The sequence below is a fragment of the Oncorhynchus mykiss genome, chromosome 23, assembly GCF_057628025.1.
Source record: "Oncorhynchus mykiss isolate SJ-2025 chromosome 23, ASM5762802v1, whole genome shotgun sequence".
In the NCBI taxonomy this organism is placed as follows: domain Eukaryota; kingdom Metazoa; phylum Chordata; class Actinopteri; order Salmoniformes; family Salmonidae; genus Oncorhynchus; species Oncorhynchus mykiss.
The window spans coordinates 14,619,673-14,637,163 of NC_143044.1; the positions used below are offsets into that span (position 1 = coordinate 14,619,673).

The following is a 17,491-nucleotide window of genomic DNA, read 5'->3' on the forward strand; positions in this document are numbered from 1 at the left end:
GAACCTGCTTTCATCTGTGAAGAGCACAGGGCGTCAGTGGCAAATGTGTTCTCTGGCAAGTGCCAAACGTCCTGCACGGTGTTGGGCTGTAAGCACAACCCCCACCTGTGGACGTCGGGCCCTCATACCACCCTCATGGAGTCTGTTTCTGACCGTTTGAGCAGACACATGCACATTTGTGGCCTGCTGGAGGTCATTTTGCAGGGCTCTGGCAGTGCTCCTCTTTGCACAAAGGCGGAGGTAGCGGTCCTGCTGCTGGGTTGTTGCCCCCCTACGGCCTCCTCCACGTCTCCTGATGTACTGGCCTGTCTCCTGGTAGCGCCTCCATGCTCTGGACACTACGCTGACAGACACAGCAAACCTTCTTGCCACAGCTCGCATTGATGTCCCATCCTGGATGAGCTGCACTACCTGAGCCACTTGTGTGGGTTGTAGACTCCGTCTCATGCTACCACTAGAGTGAAAGCACTGCCAGCATTCAAAAGTGACCAAAACATCAGCCAGGAAGCATAGGAACTGAGAAGTGGTCTGTGGTCACCACCTGCAGAACCACTCCTTTATTGGGGGTGTCTTGCTAATTGCCTATAATTTCCACCTGTTGTCTATTCCATTTGCACAACAGCATGTGAAATGTATTGTCAATCAGTGTTGCTTCCTAAGTGGACAGTTTGATTTCACAGAAGTGTGATTGACTTGGAGTTACATTGTGTTGTTTAAGTGTTCCCTTTATTTTTTGGAGCAGTGTATATACACAGTACCAGTCAAAAGTTTGGACACTTACTCATTCCAGGATTTTTCTTTATATTTACTATTTCCTACATTGTAGAATAATAGTGAAGACATACATTATGAAATAACACATATGGAATCAAGTAGTAACCAAAAAAGCCTTAAAGAAATCAAAATGTATGTTATATTTAAGATTCTTCAAAGTAGCCACCCTTTGCCTTGATGACAGCTTTGCACACTCTTGGCATTCTCTCAACCAGCTTCATGAGGTAGTCACCTGGAATGCATTTCAATTAACAGGCGTGCATTTTTAAAAGTTAATTTCTGGAATTTGGGCCAACCAGTTGTGTTGTTACAAGGTAGGGCTGATTAACAGAAGATAGCTCTATTTGGTAAAAGACCAAGTCCATGTGATGGCAAGACCAGCTCAAAAAAAGAGAAATTACAGTCCATCATTAGTTTAAGACATGAAGGTCAGTCAATCTGGAAAATATCAAGAAGTTTATTCAAGTGCAATCGCAAAAACCACCAAGCGCTATGATGAAACTGGCTCTCTTGAGGACCGCAACAGGAAAGGAAGACCCATAGTTACTTCGGCTGCAGAGGATAAGTTCATTAGAGTTACCAGCCTCAGAAATTGCAGCCCAAATAAATGCTTCAGAGTTCAAGTAACAGACACATCAGCATCAACTGTTCAGAGGAGACTGTGAATCAGGCTGTTTCTTGGCCTCGAACTGCTGCAAAGAAACCAGCACTAAAGGAAAACAATAATAAGAAGAGACTTGCTTGGGCCAAGAAACACGAGCAATGGACATAAGACTGGTGGAAATTTGTGCTTTGGTCTGATGAGTCCAAATTTGAGGTTTTTGGTTCCAACCGCTGTGTCCTTGTGAGACGCAGATTAGGTGAACGGATGATCTCCGCATGTGTGGTTCTCACCGTGAAGCGTTTGGGTGCTTTGCAGGTGACACTGTCAGTGTTATATTTATAATTCAAGGCAAATCATGGCTACCACAGCATTCTGCAGTGATACGCCATCCCATCTGGTTTGCGCTTAGTGTGACTATCATTTGTTTTTCAACAGGACAATGACCCAAAACACACCTCCAGGCTATGTAAGGGCTATTTGACCAAGAAGGTGAGTGATGGATTGCAGCATTAGATGACCTGGCCTCCTCAATCACCTGACCTCAACCCAGTTGAGATGGTTTGGGATGAGTTGGATCGCAGAGTGAAGGAAAAGCAGCCACCAATTGCTCAGCATATGTGGGAACTCCTTCAAGACTGTTGGAAAAGCATTCCAGGTGACGCTGGTTGAGAGTTCCAAGAGTGCAAAGCTGTCATCAAGGCAAAGGGTGGCAATTTTGAAGAATGTAAAATATATTTAGATTTGCTTAACACTTTTTTGGTTACTACATAATTCCGTATATGTTATTTCATAGTTTTGATGTCTTCACTATTATTCTACAATGTAAAATAAAGAATCTGTTGAATGAGTAGGTGTCAACATTTGACTGGTACTGGTACTGGTGTGTGTGTGCGTGCGTGTGTGTGTACTCGACATGTAGTGTTGGTGTTGGTCCCATGTTTCATGAGAGGAAATAAAAGATCCCAGAAATGTTCCATATGCACAAAAAGCTTATTTCTCAATTTTGTGCACAAAATTGTTTACATCCCTGTTAGTGAGCTTTTTTCCTTTGCCTAGATCATCCGTCCACCTGACGGGTGTGGCATATCAAGAAACTGATTAAACAGCATTAACATTACACAGGTGCACCTTGTGCTTGGTACAAAAGGCCGTTTTGTCAAACACCACAATGCCACAGACGTCTCAAGTTGAGGGATTGTGCAATTGGCATGCTGATTGAAGGAATGTTCTCCGGAACTGTTGTCAGAAAATGTAATGTTCATTTTTCTACCATAATCTGACTAATTCATTTTATGGAATTTGGCAGTATGTCTAACCGGCCTCATAATCACAGACCACGCCAGCCCAAGACCTCCACATCTGGCTTCTTCACTTGGGGGATCGTCTGAAACCAGCCACCCAGACAGTTGATGAAACTGAGAAGTATTTATGTCTGTAATAAAGACCTTTTGTGGGGTAAAACTCTTGTTATTGACTGGGCCTGGCTCCCCAGTGGGTGAGCATTGCTCTGAAGTGGGTGGGGCCCCTTTCCTTATGCCCTCCCAGGCCCACCCATGGCTGTGCTCCTGCCATGGGTGGGCCTATTGAATTTATTTTAATTGACTGATTTCCTTCTATGAAGTATAACTTGGTAAAATGGGTGAAATTGTTGCGTTTTATATTTTTGTTCAGTGTGTGTGTATGTGTATATATATATATATATATATATATATATATATATATATATATATATATATATAGGATTTTCTTCTATGTATGTTTTATGTGTCCTTGACCCACTGGTGACTACAGATATCTATCCAAACATCATTGCTATGGGCTTTCCTGCAGAACGACTCGAAGGAGTGTACAGAAACAATATAGACGACGTTGTACGGTGAGTAATGGCCACTTATGACCTCGTCTGGTGAGGAATCTGTAATGAATGCATCTAGAAAGTATTTTGTGACTAACATTAGACAAACAATACAAGTTCATAAAGTATCCTGAGGTGTAGTGTCAAATATTTTGCGCCGTTTTTGTAGCATGTCATTAAATGCATTACGTTGTCAATTTCTGCAGTTGTGTAATGTTCTGAATGTAATTGCGCCTCAACAGGTTTCTTGACTCAAAACATAAAAGCCATTATAAGATTTACAATCTGTAAGTATACCACAAAACGCTTGCATGCTAATGTCAATGTTTTGTTTACAAATTAATTGCTCCTTCATGACCACTGACTGAAATCCTTCCCATTTCAGTTGTGTAGAACGACACTATGATGCTGCCAAATTTAACTGCAGAGGTACGCCATCAAAAACATCCCTGACACTTCACTGTCACCTATCTCACATTTAAGTTTTTAGAGCCAGGTGGCTGAAAGGGAACTTTGTGTATTTATATTTTCTCTCTCCGCCCTCCAGTTGCACAGTACCCCTTTGAAGACCACAATCCGCCTCAGCTAGAGCTCATCAAGCCCTTCTGTGAAGATCTGGACCAGTGGCTGAGCGAGGATGACAATCATGTGGCGGCCATCCACTGCAAGGCAGGGAAGGGCCGCACTGGGGTGATGATCTGCGCCTACCTCCTGCACCGCAGGAAGTTCCAAGAGCCCCAGGAGGCCCTCGACTTCTATGGGGAAGTGCGGACAAGGGACAAGAAGGTCAGTGACTTGCCATGGTCGATGACTACGCTAGTACTCAGTGCGGGAAGTCTCATAAAAGCAGAATAGGTATAAAATAAAAAAAGCAGAATATCTTCTTTGTTTTGTCCTAGACCTGCCTTTATGTCAATACTTCATTTCCAAGACATATTTTATATTTTTTACAATCTGTATATCCTACTGTGTGGTAATTATTAAATTATGAGTTAATTCTCTAGCATTGACTGTTTTTGTTTGTTTTTCCTTTTCAGGGAGTGACAATCCCGAGCCAACGTCGCTATGTGTACTACTACAGCCACCTGCTGAAGAACAAGCTGGACTACAAGCCAGTGGCTCTGCTCTTCCATAAAATGGTTTTTGAGACGCTGCCAATGTTCAGCGGAGGCACCTGCAGTGAGTCACTCTCATGTTTAACTTCACCTCTGACCCAGGGCGTAACTCTTTAAACGGATTCTTTAAACGGCAGGCTCTGAGTGTGCATACGTTCACCCACGTTAGTAGAGAGACATTATATACTTTACATTGAAGCCAAGCTCTTGATCAGTTACTTGTGCTCTTTAAGAAAGATGGTTAGTTATTAATGAGAGAGAAAATAGATGACAATCTCTACTCCCAACTGCATTCATCAAGGGTGGGTTTTACCTGCGTATCCAAGTTGTATGTTTTTTTCAACACCAATCTTTAATCAAACAACTCCAATGATCTATCCTATGTCTTTCATCTAATTGAATATGTGCATTTATAATCATGTGCATCTACTGTATGTAATTTGCTTGGATAAACTTCTCTGTGAAATTATTTTAATATTTTTCAATTTTTCCTCTTTTTCTGGTTTAATGTGCCTGAGTCACAGATCATCTTTCCTTTTGGGGTTTATCAATGCGTCACTTGTTTCCTCCTTGAGTTCTCTGTGATGCTCTCACCTAACACCTGAATGTGCTCAACTGCTCTGCACACACTCTTCTCTTTCCCTTTAATACTCCCTAAAGAGGGCCCTATTCTGAGTTTGACGTTCCCTTTTTATGTTGAACTATATAGTTACATAATGTTGCTTGTTAGCACTCAATCTAAAGTGTCAGCTAAATGCTGAGGTGTATTGAGTGAGAAGCTAATTTGGAGAAGACTAGACTTTCATTGGAACTAGCATATAATACTAACATATAAGAAATTTCTCATTGGTGAATGCACATTTTAGTAACAAACAGGCTAGATGCAGCCTTCTGCAATGGGGATTTGAGACGTCCTTGGACTATCTAACATTAGTCTGAAGTTCCCACATTTTTTTTCTTCCTGTGAATTATTAACCATGTATCCTGTGTCTTGTTGACTAGTTTTAAGTTATCTCCATTTGAATGCCAAGTATGTTGTTTCTAGATGTGTGGCTGCGTATGTACATAATTGATCATATAGCATATACAGGTAACTGCCAAAATAAAGGAAACTCCAATATAAAGTGTCTTCTCAACACGGCGTTGGGCCACCACGAGACAGAACAGCCTCAAAACATCTTGGCATAGATTCTACAAATGTCTGGAACTTTATTGGAGTGATGCTACATCTTTCTTCTACGAGAAATTCCATAATTTGGTGTTTTGTTGGTGGAAAACGCAGGTGCGGCTCCAGAATCTCCCATAAGTGTTCAATTGGGTTGAGATCTGTTGACTGAGATGGCCAGGACATGGTTTACATAGTTTTCATGCTCATCAAACTATTCAGTGACCACTCGTGCCCTGTGGATGGTGGAATTGTCATTCTATGGAGGTATAGCCATGGTAGCCAAAATAATGGCCTGCCCAGCATTTTTATACATGATCCAGGAACCACACCTGTGTGGAAGCACCTGCTTTCAATATACTTTGTATCCCTCATTTACTGAAGTGTTTCCATTATTTTGGCAATTGCCTATATATTTACTGATATAAGTGTTCCGGCTGTGTTCTGAAGCCCCAGCCAGTGCCAGTCCAGCCAGGCTGTGTGTTAATCTCCTTCTCTCTCTCTGTAAGGGGACAGTACCATTAAAAACAGGAGCGAGCCGATCCCTCTGGGCTTCAAGAAAGGGAATTGGCATTGGGGTAAATGAGCCTTTCATCCATTTTGATGTACTTCCCTCATACGCTGTTCATTTGGACCCAGTCCCAACCAGAACTAGGTAGACACTCTTCTAGTGAAGGCTAGAAGAAGATGTAGTGTTATGACATTGCAGTGTGGAGGCATATAAAGACCAACCAACCACCTTATAAGTAGTTTCAAACTCTAATAAATGTAATGCAGTCCGTTTGTTATTGACGGAAGTGCAACAGTCATCAGAATAGGGTCCCATGGCTTTGGTTTTGGTTCTTTTTGGGTTTTATTTGTGGTCTGGTTCTTTCCCTCACTCCTTCTTTATGGGATTACACTGTTTTCAAGAACTCACTACTAGGGTTTTCTTTAACTGTCCAACTGTCCTGCAATGTGGACATGGCAGCAACTCCAAGGAACTAACATTTGTATACTGTCTTGTTCTTTCTCTACCTCTGTTACCCTTCGTTGCCACCTCTCTCCCTATCTCTGCCCCCTGTCTCTGAAACACTCACGCCTCTCTAGATCCTCAGTTTGTGGTGTATCAACTTAAAGTCAAGATCCACACATCCAACCCGGCTCACACACGGAGGGAAGAAAAGCACATGTTATTTGAGTTTCCCCAACCGCTGCCCGTGTGTGGAGACATCAAAGTGGAGTTCTTTCACAAGCAAAACAAAATGATGAAGAAGGTTGGTTTGTTCCACCCATCACGAGTGTCCCTAGTTTCCCCCTGGATTCCCTTGGCTTCAGCCATTTTCAATTGCTGTTTTTTCAATGAATTGTGGTTAATAGAGATGAGCATTTTAAATTATTTCACTATTTGAATAATATTTCATATTTTTACGGATATGTACAAAGTCGAAATACATATTTTAAAGAAAGTATACATATTTTTTAATCCCGCGACTCTCTCTCTCTCTCTCTCTCTCTCTCTCTCTCTCTCTCTCTCTCTCTCTCTCTCTCTCTCGAGAGAGAGAGAGAGAGAGAGAGAGAGAGAGAGAGAGAGAGAGAGAGAGAGAGAGAGAGAGAGAGAGAGAGAGAGAGAGAGAGAGAGAGAGAGAGAGAGAGAGCCGGTGCTCTGCTTGTATCAGCAGAAGGGTGGGGGAGGGGCGTGTGTGTGTGACAGACTGTGTGTGGCACAGAGTGAGAGAGAAATGTAGCTAAACTGACTCGCGCTACTTGTCTACAACATATGAAACAACAGCCTACCCAGGGGTTAAAGTTCTCCATAACTGCTACCGATTTCCATCATATGGATTCTGGAGAGGTTGTTTTTGAGATCAGTGTACAGCCGCAATAAAAATCTCTGGGGGGTAGGGGGTCTGGTTTGGCGATGTCATAGCCTACTACAGACAGAAGTATGTATGTTCCCAAATAAATGTATTCTCAAATATTTTATTTTCTCTTATGATGTGTCCACCGAACTGACATGAATGGTTGTTGATGCACACCAAAGCAGCACTCAACTCCAACAGTGGTGTGTAGCCTACTGTAGCTGCTGGCAAAGTAATTAAAAGCCTATACTTTATCACTCAGGATGCAACTTTCCAGTGCTGCTATTTTTGCCAGTGGTGGAAAAAGTACCCAATTGTGATACTTGAGTAAAAGTAAAGATACCTTAATAGAAAATGATTTCAGGAAAAGTGAAAGTCAACCAGTAAACTCCTACTTGAGTAAAAGTCTAAAAGTATTTGGTTTTAAATATACTTAAGTATCAAAAGTAAAAGTGTAAATCATTTAAAATTCCTTATATTAAGCAAACCAGACAGCACCACTTTCTTGTTTTTTAAATTTACGGATAGCCAGGGGCACACATTTACAAACGAAGCATGTGTTTAGTGAGTCAGCCAGAACATAGGCAGTAGGGATGACCAGGGATGGTCTCTTGATAATTGTGTGATTTCGACCATTTTCGTGTTCTACTAAGCATTCACAATGTAATTGGTTATTTTGGGTGTCAGGGAAAGTGTATGGCGTAAAAAGTACATCATTTTCTTTAGGAATGTAGTGAAGTAAAAGTTGTCAAAATTATAAATAGTAAAGTACAGATACCCCCAAAAAACGACTTGTTTTGTGTTCTATGCGTGATAAATATTCCTTGAGGCGCATTCAAGTTGCGAGAGCCAGGAGGGAGGGAAACATGTATTCTGACAAGCAGTTAATAGGCAACAATTCTTAATTCAGTCATATGAAAAAAATTTAAAGCAGTTTTGGCAAATGTATTTTGAACGCAGATTTGGCATTTGTTAAGAGGGGATCCCAGTTTTACATTGCTACTATGTAAATATATCTATATTATTATTATTATTTTTTACAAATGCACTTTTGCAACCAGAGTTCCAAGCATGGTTTAGGCACAGCTGTGCAACAGAGCTCTTAAAAGGGGCGATGTCATCTTAAAAGGGCAATTTCATACTTAAAAAAAAAAAAAAAAATGGAATGTTTTGAGTGAAGAATAATTATTTATAATAATAATAATTACAACAATCTGGATGTTGTGTCCAATGGGGTAAATGCAGATGGACAAACCCCATGCTTCAGCATATTTATTTACAGCCACTATTCTGCATCAGTTGGGCTACAGGTGTTGATCAAATCAAATACATTTTTATTGGTCACATATACATGGTTAGCAGATGTTAATGTGAGTGTAGCATAATGCTCGTACTTCTGGTTCCGATACTTGTGGAATCTAACAATTCCACAACTACCTAATACACACAAATCTAAAGGGATGGAATAAGAATATGTACATATAAATATGTGGATGAGCGATGACCGAGCGGCATAGGCAAGATACATATGGGATGAGTAATGCAAGATATGTAAACATTATTAAAGTGGCATTGTTTAAAGTGACTAGTGATCCGTTTATTGAAGTGGCCAATGATTTGAGTCTGTATGTAGGCAGCAGCTTCTCTGTGTTAGTGATTGCTGTTTAACAGTCTGATGGCCTTGAGATAGAAGTTGTTTTTCAGTCTCTCGGTCCCAGCTTTGATGCACCTGTACTGACCTCGCCTTCTGGATGATAGCGGGATGAACAGGCAGTGGCTCTGCTGGTTGTTTTCCTTAATGATCTTTTTTGCCTTCCTGATAATTTTCCCCCGGTGATGCGTTGTGCAGACCACCCCACCCTCTGGAGAGCCTTGCTGTTGTGGACGGTGCAGTTGCCGTACTAGGCGGTGATACAGCATGACAGGATGCTCTCAATTGTGCATCTGTAGAAGTTATTCAGCCTCCTGAGGTTGAAGAGGTGCTCTTGCGCCTTCTTCCCCACACTGTGTGGGTGGACCATTTCAGTTTGTCCGTGATGTGTACGCAGAGGAACTTAACTTTCCACTTTCTCCACTGCTGTCCCGTGGATGTGGATAGTTGGGTGCTCCCTCTGCTGTTTCCTGAAGTCCACGATCATCTCCTTTGTTTTGTTGACGTTGAGTGAGCGGTTGTTTTCTTGACACCTCACTCCGAGTGCCCTCACCTCCTCCCTGTAGGCCGTCTCGTCGTTGTTGGTAATCAAGCCCACTACTGTTGTGTCGTCTGCAAACTTGATGATTTGAGTTGGAGGCGTGCATGGCCACGCAGTCATGGGTGAACAGGGAGTACAGGAGGGGGCTGAGCATGCACTATTGTGGGGCCCCAGTATTGAGGAAATGGAGATGTTGTTTCCTACCTTCACCACCTGGGGGCAGCCCGTCAGGAAGTCCAGGACCCAATTACACAGGGCGGGGTTGAGACCCAGGGCCTCAAGCTTAATGATCAGTTTGGAGGGTACTATGGTGTTGAATGCTGAGCTGTAGTCAATGAACAGCATTTTTACATAGGTATTCCTCTTGTCCAGATGGGATAGGGCAGTGTGATGGTGATTGCATTGTTTGGGGACCTGTTGGGGCGGTATGCCAACTGAATGGGGTCTTAAGGTGGCCGGTAAGGTGGAGGTGATATGATCCTTGACTAGTCCCTCAAAGCACTTCATGATGACAGAAGTGAGTGCTATGGCGCAATAGTAATTTTGTTCAGTTATCTTTGCCGCCTTAGGTACAGAAACAATGGTGGCCATCTTGAAGCATGTGGGGACAGCAGACTGGGATAGGGAACGATTGAATATGTCCGTAAACGCGGCTAGGGATGCCGTTTGGGACAGCAGCCTTGCGAGGGTTAACACGTTTTAAATGTCTTACTCGTGCTTATTGCTAATAGTGTATCTGATAATATAGACCATGCATAAGCTATATGCATGGTCCAAAATGTTAACTTATTGTAAAATGTTTACCAATATGTTATTGGGCCCATTTCTGGAGGTGGAAATTGTATTTTAGATGGTGTCAGCATTTTATTTTCATACATTGTGGGAGTAGAATGTCCTTTTTTAAAGTCACCAGAACTGACCTTCCCAGTCCTACAAAAAAATTATCCGGGGGTCCTGGACCTCCTAAGCAAGGGGACTGTAATTCGTCAAACTCGCTGTTTAATAAATGTACAAAATGATCCTCTATCTTTAAAGGCATGATGGTCATGACTTTCTTATATATTTGGCCCCAGACAAACCCCTGAGTTGGTTGATCATTGTAGCCTACTCCTTCTCATTTATCTGACTTAATGAATTGATTCAAAGTCTCCCACTTGCTACACATGGAGCCTCTGACTGTAGCGCTGCTTTGATTGACTGACGAACAAGCTACACGTGTGAAGGCTACCGGTGCGTCTTTTTTTATGTGGCGCACTCAAATAAACTCTCAATTGTTGATCTACGAAATGTTTTAATGTAAACGTCTATCCTTGTAGGCTATGCAGCAATGTCACATACATATAAATATTTTTTAGACTGTCTTTTTATTGTTAAAATAGGCGTTTTTTAATATATTTTTTTTGTATATTAATACTGAAGTAATACTAATGTCCTTTCAGATATTCTAATAACCATGCCCATCCCTAGTGTTTCATTGTGTGTCTTCTATTGTATCATACATGATCGCCCTAATGATCATCCTAATGAACAAAAGTTATAAACAGCACTAATTGGCTAGCTTACCTGGAAATGTGTTGAATCATCTTACTATGAATAATTGACTATTTTCACACCTATGTACTGTAATTGTTTAGTTTTTCTAAACCCGGCATTAGTGTGGTGAATATAACCACAATGATCTTCAGACAGACTCCATTACAGTTAGTCAGTACCTCACCTTCTCCCTCCACTGTACAGGATAAGATGTTCCACTTCTGGGTTAACACCTTCTTCATTCCCGGGCCATCGGAGGAGAGCATGGAGAAGGTGGAGAACGGGTCGGTGGTGGTGGTGGTGAACGACATGGAAGGGGTCCAGAACCAGCCCCCGGGCGGCCCCCCTCCCCATGCCCAGCCCCCCCAGAGCACCAAGCGCAGGGACAGCGGCAAAGACAGTGACGGGGACTACCTCATCCTCGCGCTGACCAAGAATGACCTGGACAAGGCCAACAAAGACAAAGCTAACCGCTACTTCTCACCTAATTTCAAGGTGAGCCATTCAAACTAATGGTTGTAATGGATTATCGTGGTTAAATTAATGAGGAAGGTACTACAAATATTTACATCTTTTACAAGGTTCCCTTTTCTGATATTATGGCTTACCCTTTCTCTCTCGCTGCTTTAGGTGAAGTTGTATTTCACAAAAACCGTGGAAGATTCTTTGAATTCCGAGGTGAGCACTTCGACATCCGTCACTCCGGACGTTAGCGACAATGAGCCTGACCATTATCGATATTCCGACACCACTGACTCTGATCCGGAAAATGAACCTTTTGACGAGGAACAGCACACGCAAATCACAAAAGTGTGAACTTTTTTTATCAGGAAAAAGATGTACACCAGAGGAAAAAAAGGAGAGAACTTGAATATGAACTCAAAAGAAGAACCTTTGTCCCCCTACCTCCCCCAAAATGGCAATAGAGCATCATCATGTCAAATGCCAATTTTAGTTTAAAAAATTATTATCCTGACCAATATGTTTTTATTATTTTCTTTGGCGCGGCCGTGTACCATGCGCAAAGTATTGACACTGTTGGCCCATGGGGAAAGGTGCTTGTGTATGTGTGTGTATGTGTATATATATATGTGTGTGTGTGTGTGTGTGTGTGTGTGTGTGTATGTATGTATATATATATATATATATATATATATATATATATATATATATATATATATATATATATATAAAAGTTTGGACACACCTACTCATGCCAGGGTTTTTCTTCATTTTTACTGTTTTCTACATTGTAGAATGATAGTGAAGACATCAAACTATGAAATAACACATGAAATCATGTAGTAACCAATAGTGTTAAACAAATCCAAAATATATTTTATATTTGAGATACTTCGAAGTAGCCAACCTTTGCCTTGATGACAGCTTTGCACACTCTTGGCATTCTCTCAACCAGCTTCATGAGGTAATCACCTGTAATGCATTTAAATTAACAGGTGTGCCTTGTTAAAAGTTAATTAAAGTTAATGCATTTCAGCCAATCAGTTATGTTGTTACAAGGTAGGGTTGGTATATGGAAGATAGCCCTGTTTTGTAAAAGACCAAGTCCATATGATGGCAAGAACAGCTCAAATAAGCAAAGAGAAACTACAGTCCATTCATTACATGAAGGTCAGTCAATCTGGAAAATCTCAAGAACTTTTAAAGTTTCTTCAAGTGCAGTCGCAAAAACCATCAAGCGCTATGATGAAACTAGCTCTTCATGAGGACCGCCACAGGAAAGAAAGACACAGAGTTACCTCTGCTGCAGAGGATAAATTCATTAGTGGTACCAGCCTTAGAAATCGGCAATTAACTGCACCTCAGATTGCAGCCAAAATAAATGTTTCACAGAGATCAAGTAACAGAATGTGTTCTTAACTGATTGCCTAGTTAAATAAAATAAATAAACAGACATCTCAACATCAACTGTTCAGAGGAGACTGAATCAGGTCTTCATGGTCGAATTGCTGGCAAAGAAACCACTACTAAAGGACACCAATAATAAGAAGAGACTTGCTTGAGCCAAGAAACACTGGCAATGGACATTAGACCAGTGGAAATATGTCCTTTGGTCTGGAGTCCAAATTGGAGATTTTTTATTCCAGACACCATGTCCTTGTGAGATGTAGAGTAGGTGAACGGATGGTCTCTGCATGTGTGGCTCCCACCGTGAAGCATGGAGGAGGAGGTGTGGGGATGCTTTGCTGGTGACACTGATTTATTTAAAATTGAAGGCATACTTAACCAGCATGGCTAACGAAGCATTCTGCAGCGATATGCCATCCCATCTGGTTTGGGCTCAGAGGGACTATCATTTGTTTTTCAACAGGACAATGACCCAAAACATACCTCCAGGTCAAAAAGGGCTATTTGACCAAGAAGAAGAGTGATGGTGCTGTATCAGGGGCGGCAGGTAGCCTAGTTGGGCCAGTAACTGGAAGGTTGCTAGATCTAATCCGTAAGCTGACAAGGTAAAAATCTGCCGTTCTTCCCCTGAACAAGGCAGTTAACCTACTGTTCTTAGGCCGTCATTGTAAATAAGAATTTGTTCTTATCAGACTTGCCTAGTTAAATAAAGGTTAAATAAAATAAAAAATCAGAAGACCTGGCCTCCACAATCACCTGACCTCAACCCAATTGCGATGGTTTGGGATGAGTTGGACCGCAGAGTAAAGAAAAATCAGCCAACAAGTGCTCAGCGTAGGTGGGAACTCCAAGACTGTTGGAAAAGCATTTCAGGTGAAGCTGGTTGAGAGAATGCCAAGAGTGTCAAAGCTGTCATCAAGGCAAAGAAAGGGTGGCTACTTTAAATAATCAAAAATATATTTTGATTTGTTTAACACTTTTTTTGGTTACTACATGATTCCATATGTGTTATTTCATAGTTTTGATGTCTTCACTATTATTCTACAATGTAGAAAATAGTAAAAGTAAAGAAAAACCTTGAATAAGTAGGTGTGTCCTAACTTGACTGGTACTGTATGTCTCTCACTACATGACCAAAAGTATGTGGACACGTGCTCATCGAACATCTCATTCCAAAATCATGGGCATTCATATACATTTGGTCCCCCCTTTGCTGCTAATATAGCCTCCACTCTTCTGGGAAGGCTTTCTACTAGATGTTGGAACATTGCTGCAGGGACTTGCTTTCATTCAGCCACGAGCATTAGTAAGGTTAGGCACTGATGTTGAGCGATTAGGCCTGGCTCGCAGTCGCCGTTCCAATTCATCCAAAGGTGTTCGATGTAGTTGGAAGCACAGAATCGTCTAGAATGTCATTGTATGCTGTAGCATTAATATTCTCTTCACTGGAACTAAGGAACATTATTCCTCCTCCACAGAACTTACAAGTTGGCACTATATGCATTGGGGCAGCTACTGTTCTCCTGGCATTCTCCAAACACAGATTTGTCTGCCAGACTGCCAGATGAACGCGTTTCCACTGTTCCAGAGTCCAATGGTGCTGCGCTTTACCCCACTCCAGCCAACGTTTGGCATTGCGCAGGTTATTCTTAGGCTTGTGTGCGTCCGGCTGCTCAGCCATGGAAACCCATTTCATGATTCTCCCGACGAACAGTTCTTCTGCTGATGTTGCTTCCAGAGGCAGTTTGGAACTCTGTAGTGAGTGTTGCAACCCAGGACAGATGACTTGTACACGCTTCAGCACTCAGCGGTCATTTTCTGTGAGCTAGTGTGGCTTACCATTTCATGGCTGAGCCTTTGTTGCTCCTAGACATTTCCACTTCACAATAACAGCACTTACAGTTGACAGGGGCAGCTCTAGCAGGGCAAAATAATTACTAACTGACTTGGTGGAAAGGTGGCATCCTATGACTGTGCCACGTTGAAAGTTGCTGAGCTCTAAAGTAGGGCCATTCTTATGCCAATGTTTGTCTCTGGCGATTGCATGGCCATGTGCTCTATTTCATACACCTGTCAGCAACAAGCGTTGCTGAAATAGCCGAATCCACTCATTTGAAAGTGTGTCCACATACTTTTGTATATATTGTGTGTGCAGTGCTTAATTTGCGCTGGATCAACTCTGTTTTGGACTATTTTGTTTCCGGAAAATATTTGGCCAGATCCAGTAACTCTCAGTTGTATGACAAATAATTGTACATTTTTGCAATGTTAAAATTCGAACAAAAGCGCTAAGTTCACCCGAGTTGCCAATTCGTTAATTATCCTGCCCCAACAATGTAATGTGAAAAATAAAATTTTCATCTCCGGTCTAATATTCTAAGATGAGATTCGGTTTGGGCCGGCCAGGGTTTATGGTTTGTGCAACATTGTAACCTATGTTTGAGACCAACGCGTGGCAGTGGCTCCGTGAGAAGCAGGCCAATGTCTTTTACATAACTACAATGAGGTTAACTTTATATGATCTCTCTCCCTCTCTGCTGTGATAGATGTGAGCCTGCAACTCATCTCTCCAGTGTTGCACTTCATCATTTATTTCCTTATAGAATCGTACGAAGGGTTCTGAAGCAACTGCAGCACCCTTGATGAATTTAAATATATTTGCCAAAGTTATATAATCACTGCTGTCTGTTCAGAAATAATTCAGAACAGCCTACTACACCACGAGAAGGCCTATTATTTAGCTACAGAGGATCAATAGCTTCTTTTAAAAAATAACCTAGCTGTGGATTGTAGCCCAATAACAAGAAATAGCCTACAGTTGGGAACGCGCAGCAAATCTGTCAGTGAAAAAAACTAATGCAGACAAAACAGGCCTTTCACAATATTTAAAGTACAATCGAGGGAAAACAAGTTGGAAAGCAAATGGCTCATGGTGAAAATAGGAGACTATGCTTCATGCTACCAAAATATTTGATCAACTTCCAAATATTGTTTTACAAGGTAAAAGGGAGAGAGGCTTTTGGCTTGAGCGCTTCAGCCATCACCAGGGAGTGAGCTGTGCATCATTGGGTGAGTCAGTAACACTGGAAATCATTTTTAGGACTATTATTTCCTCATATTGTAGCCTACATTATGTTTCTCCACACACCTAGGCCTAGGCTATTGATGGATTTAAGGCAGGGTCGTTTTTATTGATCTCAGATTCTCAGTTTGTTGGTGTCCAAGTAGCCTGCCATTTTTATCATTTGTGTGGTATTAAAAAATATTATGCCAAAGTCTGCAGTCATGTAAAATTTACTTAGAATTGCATGAAATGTGTTTATGAAAGGCCAAATTTTTTTCCAGGACCCTAGGCTACTAAAAATGCTCTCCATGTGTGCAACTTCTGTAAGTGCCTCTGCTCTATGGCACTTTTTCTCATGCGTTCCAGAACCTATGAACTCCCTAGGTCGCCCACCTCTCTCTGTTTTTGTTCCGGCACCTCCCGATTTACAAATTAAGCTGTGTGTGTGTGTGTGTGTAAACAGACTTTGTGTCAAAGACGATGGAAACGAGTAACAATCAGGACTACGCTCCTTCTGTCAAAACCAAGGCCAGTGCTGCAGTCACTTTGTTTCTATTCCTGTCTTCTCTCTCCCCTTTTCCTCCTCCTATCCACGCCCCCAGACCTTTTCCTCCTCCTACCACGCCCCCACAACTTTTCCTCCGCCTACCCACGCCCCCACACCTTTTCCTCCTCCTACCCACGCCCCCACACCTTTTCCTCCTCCTACCCACGCCCCCACACCGTTTCCTCCTCCTACCCACACCCCCACACCTTTTCCTCCTCCTACCCTCGCCCCCACACCGTTTCCTCCTCCTACCCACGCCCCACACCTTTTCCTCCTCCTACCCTCGCCCCCACACCGTTTCCTCCTCCTACCCACACCCCCACACCTTTTCCTCCTCCTACCCACGCCCCCACACCTTTTCCTCCTCCTACCCACGCCCCCACACCTTTTCCTCCTCCTACCCACACCCCCACACCTTTTCCTCCTCCTACCCTCGCCCCCACACCGTTTCCTCCTCCTACCCACACCCCCACACCTTTTCCTCCTCCTACCCACACCCCCACACCTTTTCCTCCTCCTACCCACGCCCCCACACCGTTTCCTCCTCCTACCCTCGCCCCCACACCTTTTCCTCCTCCTACCCACACCCCCACACCTTTTCCTCCTCCTACCCTCGCCCCCACACCGTTTCCTCCTCCTACCCACACCCCCACACCTTTTCCTCCTCCTACCCACACCCCCATACCTTTTCCTCCTCCTACCCACGCCCCCACACCGTTTCCTCCTCCTACCCTCGCCCCCACACCTTTTCCTCCTCCTACCCACACCCTCACACCTTTTCCTCCTCCTACCCACGCCCCCACACCTTTTCCCTCGTCCTCCTTTACTGTGAATGCTTCTCGTGCCCTTTGCAGGCTGTCACGCGACGAGGACTTTTGGCCTTTGAAGCTGCATGAAGGCGGTGCGTTGGGGGCGTGGTAGAGTTATGAAGA

The 17,491-nt window shown here is 42.7% G+C and overlaps 1 protein-coding gene across 2 annotated transcripts in view; it reads left to right on the forward strand.

Moving 5' to 3' along the window:
• Nucleotides 1-16,223, forward strand: part of LOC110502469 (phosphatidylinositol 3,4,5-trisphosphate 3-phosphatase and dual-specificity protein phosphatase PTEN) — a 37,678-nt gene extending 21,455 nt beyond the window's left edge. The window contains exons 2-10 of one of the 2 annotated variants that reach the window (XM_021580503.3): nt 3,170-3,254; nt 3,476-3,520; nt 3,619-3,662; nt 3,781-4,019; nt 4,271-4,412; nt 6,023-6,091; nt 6,603-6,769; nt 11,284-11,574; nt 11,710-16,223. In XM_021580503.3, coding sequence (XP_021436178.3) covers nt 3,170-3,254; nt 3,476-3,520; nt 3,619-3,662; nt 3,781-4,019; nt 4,271-4,412; nt 6,023-6,091; nt 6,603-6,769; nt 11,284-11,574; nt 11,710-11,895 — 1,268 coding nt within the window. In that variant the 3' untranslated portion in view covers nt 11,896-16,223. The remainder of the gene's footprint in view (nt 1-3,169; nt 3,255-3,475; nt 3,521-3,618; nt 3,663-3,780; nt 4,020-4,270; nt 4,413-6,022; nt 6,092-6,602; nt 6,770-11,283; nt 11,575-11,709) is intronic. The other variant, XM_021580504.3, reaches the window with a different exon arrangement.
• Nucleotides 16,224-17,491: the final 1,268 nt, after the last annotated feature.